The following is a 13,562-nucleotide window of genomic DNA, read 5'->3' as shown; positions in this document are numbered from 1 at the left end:
GGAGAATGACAGGTAAATAGGTTTACTGCACTGACACTGGGGCGGCCAGGGGCCTCCATCTGGACAGCTGGGGACAGTATACAGTCATGTGTGCTTGAATGGCGCATACATGACTGCATATGTCACTTTGGCCAAGCCCTTTTAAAAGGTTGCCATTTTTTAAAGGGACACTTCTGTCAGAAAGGGGAATTTTTCTTTAATACAAAACCTTTTTTTTTTTTTCTTTTTTTTTTAGCAGTTCTATGCCAATGACAATTACGGTAAATATAAAATATTTTCCAACTCCTATATGGCTTAGTAATCCATTATCAGTTTGCTGCTGCTGTGAGGGGAAGATGATATCTGAAGGGTAAACCTCATGATAATAGTAGGTGTAGAAATGGGAAAACTGTGTGACATTGTATTGTTCGCTGGAAAGCCTTGTATACAGATGCCCAAAGAAGTGTATTATACTGATCTAACTGAGTCCCTACAAGGGACTCTCTCTGATCACAGTGATAGACTGACTAAGGCTACTTTCACACTAACGGCAGCCTTCTCCAGCAGGCTGTTCACCCGCTAGATCCGTGCTGCCGCTAGTGCACGCGTGCCAACGAAGGTCTGCTCTGGCCCCATTGACTATAATGGGGCGGCCCGCAGTTTCATAATTTTATTCTGGCCGCCTCTCGGCATGTTTGCCGTGCTGCCGCCGGAACTCCAGCCTGCCCCCATTCTAGTCAATAGGGCCAGAGCGGACCTCCGGAGGCACGCGTGCACTAGCGCCAGCACGGATCCGGCAGGCTGTTCACCTGCCGGAACAGCCTGCCGGAGAAGGCTGCCGCTAGTGTGAAAGTAGCCTGAGAGAGTAAAGCAAGACAGTTTGCTATGCTAAAAGTCCAAACAAGAAGAAGTTAAAGAGCCAGGATGGAAAGTGGAATATATGGTGTGACTTAAAAAAAATTCTATCAAGGCATCGATCGATTTTTTTTTCTTTAAATACATCAAATATTCACATAAAGGTTATCTGATTTAAAAAGTTTGATGTAAGTGTGCCTTTAAGAAAGAAACCAGATAACAGCTGATCCCCAGCAATAACACTGGGGAAGCTGCGGCAAGTTACATGCTTTGCTTGCAATGGCCACTTTAGCATTAAATGGTGGACATTCAAATGTGTGATCATCTATGTAATGTAAGGGCAGACCTGGTCCACCAGGCCTCTGGCTTACAGAGAGAGGTCCTGACTGGGTACCACCTTCTTTGAAGCCCCTATGCCCTACTGTCTTGTTGAGAGAACCGCTTTTCAGTTAGCAAATGACAAAATGGATAACTGACATCTACTTCTGTAGTCCAGCCTTCCAATAGGTGGACAACTTAAATTTTTTATGTATTTTTCAGTATTCACTATTCACAATGTATTTATGTATTTACAATGTACTTTACTCATTGGGAGTCAACGGAAAATAAACGCAGTATGCGTAAAAAGTACGGGACAAAAAACAGCAGCAACAATGCCGGGACTCTTGACGGAAGTGCTTCCGCTGTTTTGGCTGCTTTGCTCCTATAACGGAGCAGAACAATGGAAATAAAGGATGTCAATGTAAACACGGCCTAAGCCTATCCTTTTTCACACTATGTAAAGTCCATTTTTAGAAGCAGATCCATCCCGTAACATCTATTTTTCTCTTCTCGTTCGCAAGGTGGGTTATTAGGTGGGTAAGTGGATCTAGATTATGCCTGTATATTATTGTGGGAGATCAGTTAGTTAATAATGATTGCATTCGATGATTTGCATCAAAATGTGCAACAGCTGGAAATGACAAGATTTAGTTGTGGTTTCAAAAGTATAACCACAAGATGCAAGTCGATAAAAAAGTGTGTTGTAAAGAGTACACACATCTCAAAACGTTACTTAAAGGTGTATACGGACATATGGATGAGAAACCTAAAATAATTCTGCAGGGTCACTACATGCAGAGCACTAATACTACATCCTAAACATTTTTGGGTCACATGGTTTTCCAATTTGTCCGTAAAAAATGTTGGCAGTCCATGATTTTGGGATAAACCTAAGCTCTGCTGGCCATTGAGGCAGAAACGTGGAGGCCTCAGGAGCCAGGAGAATAGTTCCTTGGCTAAAACTAAGTCAGACTAAAGAGTGGAGTGCAGCATAACAAAGGAATCAAAGTTACTAAGCTAGCCTGTCAGTACAGTTAAGTTGAGTTTGCCTGCCAGTTCATGCTAAAGCCTGCTGGAACCAACACAAAGCCTGAAAACTATTTGAAGAAACGTTTATTCAAGTAAAGCTGCCATTGAACTTCATCTCAAGGTCTGGACTCAAGTTATTCTTTCAAATCCCTCAATTATTCCACTTTATTATTGCTTCGGAGCCAAAGCGTGGAGTCCAGCAGTGTCCAGGTAGGAGCACCGTGGCACACATGAAGAGACATTTAGGCTGCACTACACCACTCGACAATTCCTACTACACCTGGGACACAATAGTGGGCCCTGGGGGGAGGCGGCTCGTTGCACTGGCATCTGTTAGAAATGATGTATTCCTGGACAACCCCTTTCAATGCTCATTTGTATATAGATTGGGAGGACTTTTTCTCCATAATGAAGCAGCGTTATCACTAAGTGAAAAGTATCATTACATTCAGCTGAGTTTGGTTGAACAGTGAATTTCCTGAAAGCAATACACTTTAAATTGTAGATAACCCTCGAGACAGGTGTTCAAATTCCTGCAGTGCCACCACAGGGAAAATGAGGCATTACACAGGTAACACTGAAATCAATAGTCAATGGATGTGATACGTACTTGACGCTCTTTTCAGTCACTCTAATAGATTGTTGAAGGGGGCTCTATAGTAACTCAGAATACCATTGAAAATTAGTTTTCTAAACCAGACAACCCCTTCAACGCCCCAACAGTAAATCAACAAGTTTAATTTCGATCTCAAGGTTTCTACGCATCATCAGTTACAATCAGGTTGACAATATTATATAAACTTTAATCACGGTAAGTTACACTTTGGGTCACTCACCTTATTTCCAAAGCCAATGAAGAATTGATCTTCCAGCCTGCTCCGGCATGGCTAAAGACTGCTGACCCTTCTTTTCTTAAAATCTTATCTGAGCTATTCACCATCAGTCTACTCAACGTGAGCTCACCGTCTCTGAAAAGTAAGAAAGACACAAGAGCTAATTAGCTTCATAGTCAATAAATATTGTTTATGCATGAGACGCTGAAACAAAGGCAGTTTATCTATCATCAATACATGAAAGACGAGGCTCATGGAGGTATTGTGCTTAAAGTGGTTCATAAATAATGATAAGCATAGCTCCCCTTCATCAAGCCTTTAGTTACATAAGCTATTTTGGAAATTGTTGTCATACATTGTCCTAAGTAAACAGGAGAAGTCGGTGTCAGGTGTGCCATAATTATTAAAAGGTGAAGGTCTCAATAAGTTTGGTGTATTTGTGAAGGTCCATGAGACAGCAAGGGAGCTGGTGTAAATTCTAGCATAGATTACAATAAATGTGCTGGCTGGCTATGCCCCCTTCTCCTCCCCCTGAGAACTTTTTAGAAAAGTGGCAAGAGAGGATGAAAAACCCAAAAGGTTAAACAAGTTTCCGTCTGGCAGTGTGATATTTAAAACAAAAGAGACCTTGGCCTGCGCGATTTAGCGCAGGGCAAGGGAGCTCATCTGAGCATGAGATACTCCAATGCTAACATCAGGGGGCTGCCTGGGTGAATATAAGGGTACCCCTTTAAGTATTTCCAGTTATTGATAGACGCAACTTAATCACTTATTACTGGTGCACAAGATTCATATAAAGCGTAATTCAATAAGTGAACATAAATTACTGTATTTTTTGCCTTATCACACGGATAGCAACCAATCAGATTCCACCTTTAATTTTCCAAAGGAGCTATGAAAAATGAAAGGTGGAATCTGATTGATTGCTATGGGCAACTAAGCCAATTCTACTTTGATAAATCTCCCCCTTGGTCCTTTAAAAGCTTTTCGGAGAACTTTTATCACTTCCTGTGTGAATTGTCTTTAAAGGGAGACTTCTCTCAAAAATGGGTATTTTTTCATTCAATATTCATCAATAAAAATGTTTTCAGAATTCTGGGCAGTTTTTTTTATTTTTTATTTAGGCTGTACTATGCCATTAAAAACTAAATATATTGTCCTTCTCTAGCAGTGATCATAGAGAGAAAGAAGTACTCATGGCTAATAAGGAATTATCTGACACTGCTGTCCAGGGAAGAGATTATCTCCAAGGTAGTCGCATTTTAATAGTAGGTGGAGAACTGGAACGACTGGCAGAATGACAGCTCTACCATTCTCTTCATGGGCCAAGATAAACATGTAGACAGAAAAGGACCACAAAATGAATAGAAATTCATAGAACTATCATTATACAAGCTATACACAGCTGCCATAAAACATACGCAACAAAATATCCATTACACAATCAAAATGACATAAGTATACAAAGGACATTATGTCAAACCATAGATATACAGTATTCAGAACCTGAAAAAATACAAAAATCTGTGTATACTGATACACCTGACTATGTATTCAATAGCATAAATGTGTTTGTACTAGCCACACTAAGTAAGCGGGCTGTGCATGCACTTACAAACAGTATGAAAAACACCAGCAGTCATCACAAAAACCTATAGTGACCCAACTGAGACATGTCTGGAGGCATCATTTAATAAGGTTAAGTAATATATACACATGAAAAAGGGTTAACAGCCCACAAAATAATCAAAGAAAAGAAAAAAAATGGGTGGGAATACCCCGTGCCGTTGTGGGGGCTAAGGGAAAGTCCAATTACCGGCAAGAGTAATTTTCATATTTTCTCCATGCCTCCACAACGGCACTTCCTGGAGGAATAACAAAGAACCCAACGTGTTATGGAAACCTTGCTAGATGCTCTACCCCGGTTAGTGCCCAGGTGCTGGACCAATAACTGATTTGTCCTTCTGAAGTCCTTTGTAATTTCCAGATACTGAAGAAGACATCTTCTTACGTCAAGGTTACTGAATTTCTTTTCCACTTCAGAGGTAGCCTGAGGAAAGAATGACGGCAATTAAATTCTGATACCACTTTAGGAATATATTCAGGAGAATGTTTTAAAACAATTCTATCTTCCAGTATTGTAAGGTAGGGAGGCTGAAAAGAGAAGGCCTGAAGCTCCCCGACCCTTCTAGCTGTTTTAAAGGTCAAAAGCCTCATAGATAAATCTCGAATGGGTTCAAGGGGGGAATCCGAGAGGACAGAAAGGACTAGATTTAAATCCCATGGTGGGATGTAGGATCTGAAATTTGGGTGTACTGTAATCTACTAGCGCCCTTGAGAAACCTTTTAATCAGATCTGTTTCAGCCAGTTTCTCACCCATAAAAGCACTTAATGCTGACACTTGTACATTTAAGGTGTTTATTTTAAGACTTGGTCAAGTCCTGAATGGAGAAAACCCAGAACTAGTCCCAGGTCTGGGGGCCTGAACAGGTCCCAGGAAGTCTTAGAAAAGGACATGAAGGCTTTCCAGGATCTTAGATATATTTTTGAAGTAACTGGTTTCCTGCTGTGCATTAAAGTATTTATTACCTTTTCGGAGAGTCTCTTCTTTCTCAAGATGAGAAAAATAGCTGTGAAATCCAGCTCCCCATAAAAAGATAAACTTTATTTACTTGCAGTAAAATCCAGACATCACTTGCACGTTCAGTCCATTCTCATGTACAGTCATGACTGTGACTATGACTGTACATGAGAATGGACTGTACGTATAAAGTTTTTCTTTTTATGGGAAGCTGGATTTCACTGCTATATTTCTTAAATTGGTGTATGGCCGTGTCCAGGCCTTTTCCGTGCCTCCCCAAGAACAACATAGGTGAGCGCTGCAGTTTTTTTCCTTTGAAAAGATTATTTCTCAAGATGTTACACTCAGTTTCCAGGCTGTCAGATGGAGTTGATCAATGCTGGGATGGGTGACCGTACCCTGGAGTAGAAGATTCGGAAGAAGGGGAAGGATCCAATAATTCTCCCCTGCCAGGGACTTGAGAACCGGAAACAAAGCCCTTCTGGGCCAATACAGAGCTATTAGTATTATCTGGGACTTCTCTTCTATCATTTTTGTCAGGACTTTTGGAATTAGAGAGAAGGGTGGGAAGGCGTACAGGAGACCCTTTGGCCGCCTATGCGCTAAAGCATCCATTTGCAGAGGTCTGCTTTTGTAAGAGAGGGAATAAAACATGCTAACTTTCTTGTTTTTTCGTGAAGCAAACAAGTCGATTTCCGGCATCCCCCATCTTGCCGAAATTTGGTTGAATACTGGCTGGTTCAAGCTCCATTCCCCTTGTCTCCGTTTTCTCTGCTCAGGAAGTCCGCTAGATGATTTTATTTTCCCTTTATATGGACCGCCGTCAGAGATCTTAGGTTTGCTTCGGCCCAAACAAATATCTTTTTTGCTAATGCCGAGAGGAGACGACTTCTTGTTCCTCCGTTTGTTCATGTAAGCAACCGTGGTCGAGCTGTCGGAAAGTATCTTCACATGACTCTGGACCAGGGAGCGCTTGTCAGACTGCCTGAAGCTCTCGCATGTTGGAAGATGGCCGGATAGGGCTTTTCTGCCATAGACCCCAACCTGTCTTGCAATTCAGGTGAGCTCCCCAGCCCTGGCCACTTGCATCTGTCGTGACCACTAGTTGCTCTGACTGTCGCCATTCCGCGCCTCTAGAAAGGTTCTCTTTTTTGAGCCACCAGGAGAGAGGGTGCCTTACATGGAAAGGAATCTCCAGATTCTTGTTTAAAGATATTTGTTTTCGGTCCCAGGACTGTAACAGGAAGGACTGTAGTGTTCTTGTGTGAGCCATTTCACTGATGATATTGTGGAAATCATGATACCAGAATCATCATTATCTCTCTTATAGAGGTCTTGCGTAAATATTGAAACCTTACTACTCTTTGGATCAGGTTTTCCGGTTTTCTTTCCGGAAGAAAGGAGGACATTAGATGAGAATCTAGAAGTACACCTAGGAATATCTTCCGGTAATCCGGAATCAGGTCTGACTTTTTTATATTAATGATCCCTCCTAAATTTGACAATGTCTGGACTACAGTCTGTATCTGCAAGAGAAGGGATTCTGTAGTCAAGGCTGCGACCAACAAGTAGTCCAGGTATGGAATCAGGACCAACTCTGACAGATGGAATAAGCTTGAAATTTCTGCCATAACCTTTGTAAATACCCTTGGGGCAGAGGATAGGCCGAAGGGAAGTACCTGGAATTGGAAATGACCGATCCTCCCCCGAATTCAGACATTCTTAAATATTTCTGGTAATGTCGATGGATTGGAACATGGTAATAGGCAACGCAGAGATCTATTGTTGTCATTACCCAGTCTTTGGATATTAGGTTGATTGTGGACCTGACTGTTTCCATCTTGAACTTTTTGTATCTTATGAATTTGTTTAAATTTTTCAGATTAATTATCAGTTGGAATGACTCGTCTGGTTTCTTTACCCAAAAAATTGATGAATAGAAGCCCCTTATTTCTTCCTCTGTAGAAACTTGGACTATTGCCTTTTTCTGAAGTAGAAGTGCAATCTGTGACTCTAGAGCTTCTTGTTTCTCCTTTTTTAATCTTGAATTTTCCAGGTACTGTACCTGTCTGGGGGAACATTTGATAACTCCAGCCTGTATCCTGATGTTATTACAGACAGCACCAAAGGTGATGCTTGAATTTGTACCTATGCCTAGTTGAATTTTTTTAATCTTCCCCCGACTGGACTTCTGGCATCATTGTGTGGTATTTGGACGGTAGGATTTATCTGAGAAGAGGAATTCCCTATTCTTGTTTCTTGACGATTGCCATGAGGCTCCCGGATTCTTCTTTTTCTGATCAAATGCAGGACGTCTTTGGGGCGAAAATTACGTCTGTGATGGAAGAATCTCGATTCAGTAGGGAAGCCCTTTTTCCTATCGGAGGCCTTTTCTAGGATATCGTCCATGGTCTTCCCAAATAAAAGGCTGTGGTCTTTGCATATAATTGCACAACATCTGCTGAAGCATCCACCAGGAACAGGAAGTTGGAAGCTTGTTTCAGGATCGGGTTGGAAGCTAGAATTTCCTCTCTTGGAGTGTCCGACTGAATGTGCTCTTCTAATAGAGTCAGCCATAATGATAGAGTTTTTGCAGTATAAGTAGCTGAGATTCCTGGACGTAATGTAGTCATAGAAGAGACTCAAGACTTCTTAAGCAGGGATTTGCAATTTTTATCCATCAGATCCTTAAGGATTCCCAAGTCTTGAAAGGGTAATGTAGACTTTTTAGAAATTTTAGCAACTGGGGCATCTACTCTTGGGGCTTCATCCCAAGAGCTGAAATCCTGCTCAGCAAAGGGATACTACCTTTTGAACATTCCAGATGCTGCCTGTCTCTTTTCTGGATGCTTTCATTTGTTCAAGATTACATTTTTAATGTTGGAGTGAAGACCCGTTTCTTTTTCTCCCCTAGTCCTAGGAACATCCGATCCTGTATGGTCAAAGATTCTTTTGATTCTTCCATAATTATTTAGAGATTTTTTAGGGGCAGCGGATAACGTTTATTTGCACATTTGAAATTTTTTATTCTGTGACGGTTCTCCAGATGATCTTAGACTCTCCCTCCCCTAAATAAAAACATGAGGGTGGAGAGTCAGAATTTTGGATATCCAAGGAAAACTTTTTATAGAAGAGAAGTCACCCAGAAGATAAGACACTAACACCCTGGGCACATATAGGGTGAATTTGACTATCTAAATGTCCTCAGGGAGGAGGCTTACCGGGCTGGAGGGTCTGGGGGCATCAGTGGTCTTTTTTGCCGACTCAAGGGGCAGACATTGTGGTGTGGATGAGGACGCCACTGTATCCTTCTTCTAGCACGCTGCTCACCAGTAGGACGTTGACATTCCACTTAAAATTTGCAGCCTGAGGACTTCCGGATAGGCGTGATGACGTTACTCTAGCACTGTGTTCCAATGGTGGAATGCAGCGCGCCGCAGCCGGAAGTAAGGTCGGAGCGCTCCCAGCCCGAGAACGCCCCCAGTCATCGAATACCCAACACATGGCCCTCTTCTATAGCGGGTAGCCCAGGGATGCCAGCACATGCTGGACTAACACCCATAGGGGAAGGAAGAGCAGCATAACAAAGCTCCGGGATTCTTCCCCCTGCAGGAGCCCTCCGGAAAAACCCGGGATAACTTACCAAAGGCTCTGTGTACCATCGATCTCCACCTGCCTTTAGAGGGACAGGAAAACAACTAGCAAAGGGATAGGGGAGGGGTCTTTTATACGTTGGTCGTTGTTGTTTTCCTGTCCCTGAAGAGGTGGGTACCCTCCAGGAAGTGCCGTTGTGGAGGCGTGGGGAAAAAATTGAAATTACTGTGTGCATTCTGTTTCTGTATATCTGCATGGCGGTCCCGCAAAAAAAGAGATCATGTTCTATTATTGTCCGCATTACGGACAAGAAATGGACTGTTCTATTAGGGGCCTGCTGTTGGGTTCCGTAAAATACAGAAAGCACACGGCTGGTACCTGTGTTTTGTGGATCCAAAATTCGCAGATCGCAAAACAACGGTCATGTGCATGAGCCCTTACTCTGTACTGTCCCTTTGCATATTTAAAAGGAGAGGGGGCAGAGTATGAGAGAGCAAAGTCCACAGAGTAGCAGTGAGAGTAATGTGAAAAGTCCTCCTGACTACCCATACTGCTGGGATAGCATAGGGTAGTTGTAGTCTTGGCTTGAGTGCTGGTCTGACAGGGAGTTTAAGGGATTATCCAATGAATAATGTAAAAAAATGAAAATCAGACAGCATACAGTACATGACAATCTCTTATTAACAAAGCTAGAACCAGCCCTGCACCTCACATGGATCCAGAGATCTCCCCATTCATAGCTCTGATAGATTTATATCCAGCTGGCAGCTCAAGGGGAGAGTCTATTCTGTTGCAGCTCAGTGGTGTGTCTATGCTCTCCCTATTATAGAAACCTAGAATGTGTCGGCAGATAAGAACCATTTGGCCCATCTAGTCTGCCCAATATACTAAATACTATGGATAGCCCCCGGCCCTATCTTATATGAAGGATGGCCTTATGCCTATCCCATGCATGCTTAAACTCCTTCACTGTATTTGCAGCTACCACTTCTGCAGGAAGGCTATTCCATGCATCCACTACTCTCTCAGTAAAGTAATACTTCCTGATATTACTTTTAAACCGTTGCCCCTCTAATTTAAAACTATGTATTCTTGTAGCAGTTTTTCTTCTTTTAAATATTCTCTCCTCTTTTACCTTGTTGATTCCCTTTATGTATTTAAACTTTTCTATCATATCCCCTCTGTCTCGTCTTTCTTCCAAGCTATACATGTTAAGGTCCTTTAATCTTTCCTGGTAAGTTTTATCCTGCAATCCATGTACTAGTTTAGTAGCTTTTCTCTGAACTCTCTCCAAAGTATCAATATCCTTCTGGAGATATGGTCTCCAGTACTGAGCACAATACTCCAAATGAGGTCTCACTAGTGCACTGTAGAGCGGCATGAGCACCTCCCTCTTTCTACTGGTAATTCCTCTCCCTATACACCCAAGCATTCTGCTAGAATTTCCTGCTTCTCTATGACATTGTCTGCCTACCATTAAGTATTCTGAAATAATGACCCCTAAATCCCTTTCCTCAGATACTGAGGTTAGGACTGTATCACTGATTTTATATTCTGCTCTTGGGTTTTTACGTCCCAGGTGCATTATCTTGCACTTATCAACATAAAATTTTAGTTGCCAGATTGTTGACCATTCCTCTAGTTTTCCTAAATCCTTTTCCATTTGGTGTATCCCTCCAGGAACATCAACCCTGTTACAAATCTTTGTGTCATCAGCAAAAAGACACACCTAACCATCGAGGCCTTCTGCAATTTCGCTGATAAAGATATTAAACAATATGGGTCCCAGAACAGATCCCTGATGAGGCAGTTGAAGGATGAAACTGAGCATGTGCGGCCATCGCAGTAAGCAGGACAAAGAAATAATAAAAAGAACAAAGAGCATGTGGTGCTATACAGATACATTTCACTGAATAACTCAGTGGCTATGCTACATTGTTTATTACATGCAGTTACAAAAGCATTCAGATCAAGGTGCTGGTTTCAGAACTGTAGAATATTTGTTTGTGGGACAACCCCAAAAATGTAAAATTCCAGACACAGAGGAAGTTAAAGACTCTGGACAGCAAGTAGTATACATGGAGTGACTTTGAAAAATAATATGCAGAAAAACATCCATTATAAGTAAAAAAATACATGAAACAATAAAAAATGTTTGAGGGAAGAGTCCCTTTAAGCCCTTACAGTCATTTTGGTAGGCCTGCCAGCCCTGAGAGGTTTTAGTACAAAGTCTTCCTCATTTAGAGATAATTGTGCCCGCTGCGGTTTGATGGAGTAACCTTTAATAGATATTTTATAAGAGTATTTTTTCATCGCTTTTGGATCAGAAACAAGCAGTTTGTCTATGAACACCAATCAGTGTTCCTTCTGCACTGAAGCTGCTCTGTAGAGGAATGAGTTGAAACAGGAACATGAGCATCAATTATAGGAAGTGATCGGATGCAATTATTTCTGTACTGGGACCTATGCTTCCCCTCATAAGCAATATACATACTTACCGGTGATCAATATTAATCCTCGCTTGATGTCACAGTCATAGATCAGCACCGGTGGTTTGGTTATGTACAGAATGTATATTGTGCTGGTATCACCAGAAGGTTGATAGTTCCTTCTGGTGGCATTGATACCACTTTATCCACCTTTGGCTCCTAACCTCTGGTTCTTCAGGAGCAAAAGGGGCTGAAGCAGAAAAACTAAGGAAGGGATTTATTATGAAAGGAATCTTTAAAGTCAGGTTCACAGGAGTCTTCATTACAGTAATCTGGGCCAAATTTATCGAATGTTGCATGATGTTGGGTAAATTTAGTGTATCTATAAAGGGGCTGTCCATTTGAACTTATTGAAAAAAATCATACCCACATGCTCTCCGTTGCTCTATCCAACTCCTTGGATCCGTTCAGCAACCTTCTTAACTTCTGAACTGAGTCAAGTGTGTCACTGTGGCCAATCACTGGCCTCAGCTGTGACATGTCCTCAAGCGGCTCATCACTGCTGGGTCATGTGCTGCTCGAGGACACATCAACAGTAGCGCATGTGACCCTCATGCCGCGGCAGGAAGACCGCTGAACAGAGCAGTGGGAAACAGGTGAGTATGATTTTTTTCAATAGGTCCAACACAGAAATGGCAGAAAGACTGGACACCCTATTTAAAGGGGTTTTATCACTTCAGCAAGTGGCATTTAACACGTAGAGAAAGTTAATACAAGGCAGTTACTAATGTATTATTATCCATATTGCTTCCTTTGCAGGCTGGATTCATTTTTCCATCACCGCCTTGTAATCCAGCAGCAGTGACCGTGCTTGCACTCTATAGGAAAAAGCTCCAGCCTATGTGTGCACCCACGGTCCTGGCCACCAGAGAGAGCTTTCTCCTATAGTGTGCAAACACGACGACCACTGATGGATTGCAGGGTGGTCATAACCATGGAAACGAGCAGTGTATATTGGGATGGAAAAACTAATGAAGCGAGCAAAGGAAGCAATAGGGATAATAACAATACATTAGTAAGTTTCCTGTATTAACGGCTTCTACATAATAAAAGCTATTTGCTGAAGTGAGACAACCCCTTTAAGTCTAACACTTCCATTTTCAAATGTCACTCTGCTTTCTGTTCCTTAGTGGAATATGACTGAGGCCATCTTTTTTAATAAATATCAGTTGATAAGTCCGGCTAAACATGTCCACTTTACCATTGAGAGTAAAAAATATTTTTAGCAAGTAAGTCCCAAAAGTCTCAAAGTTCTATTTTGAGAATTTGTAAATACAGAATTTAGGAGTGCAGAGCTTAAAGGGGTGTGAGGGAAGTGGTGGCAACCCCTGATCCTTGAGCAGACCTGTGAAGGGAAGCCTATTTTCCTGCTACTTCTCTCTCCAGCCTCAGCTGCTCCACTGTGTTCCCGGGATGTCAACATCCATTTAGACATTGCTGCAGCCAATCTCTCTTCCCGTAGAGATGACCTGCTCTCCTTGCGTCATGTCCAATGGTCATGTGACACTAGGAGCGCAGTTCACTACTAAAGCCACTCATTGGCTGCAGCTGTGTTAATATGGATGTCCACATCCTGGGACCACAGTGGAGCAACCAAGGCTGGGGAGAGAAGGAGCAGGGAGCCAGCGCCGGGAAACAGGTAAGTAGGCTTCCCTTCGCAGGTCTGCCTAATAGAGGAGGTTTGTCAACCCAACCCTTCCTCAAAGTGCACAACCCCTTTAATAAATCCCCCAATGCATTCTGCACACGGTTGTACCCGTATTTTGGTCCACATGCCATGGATCTGCAAAATATGGATACTTTCCATGTGCAGGCAGTGATTATATGCCTTCCATGTGCACTAAGAATTTTTTTTCTGACTTCCATCAATAGAAAAGACT

The 13,562-nt window shown here is 42.2% G+C and overlaps 1 protein-coding gene across 1 annotated transcript in view; it reads right to left on the bottom strand.

Annotated features, from left to right (window-relative positions):
* Positions 1-13,562, bottom strand: part of ST8SIA4 (ST8 alpha-N-acetyl-neuraminide alpha-2,8-sialyltransferase 4) — a 168,682-nt gene that overhangs the window by 137,042 nt on the left and 18,078 nt on the right. The window contains exon 2 of the mRNA XM_044275975.1: positions 3,021-3,152. Within this exon, the coding sequence (XP_044131910.1) occupies positions 3,021-3,152 (132 nt within the window). The remainder of the gene's footprint in view (positions 1-3,020; positions 3,153-13,562) is intronic.

This window comes from Bufo gargarizans, chromosome 1, assembly GCF_014858855.1.
Source record: "Bufo gargarizans isolate SCDJY-AF-19 chromosome 1, ASM1485885v1, whole genome shotgun sequence".
Taxonomy (NCBI): domain Eukaryota; kingdom Metazoa; phylum Chordata; class Amphibia; order Anura; family Bufonidae; genus Bufo; species Bufo gargarizans.
This window is presented reverse-complemented; position numbering and strand designations above follow the sequence as displayed.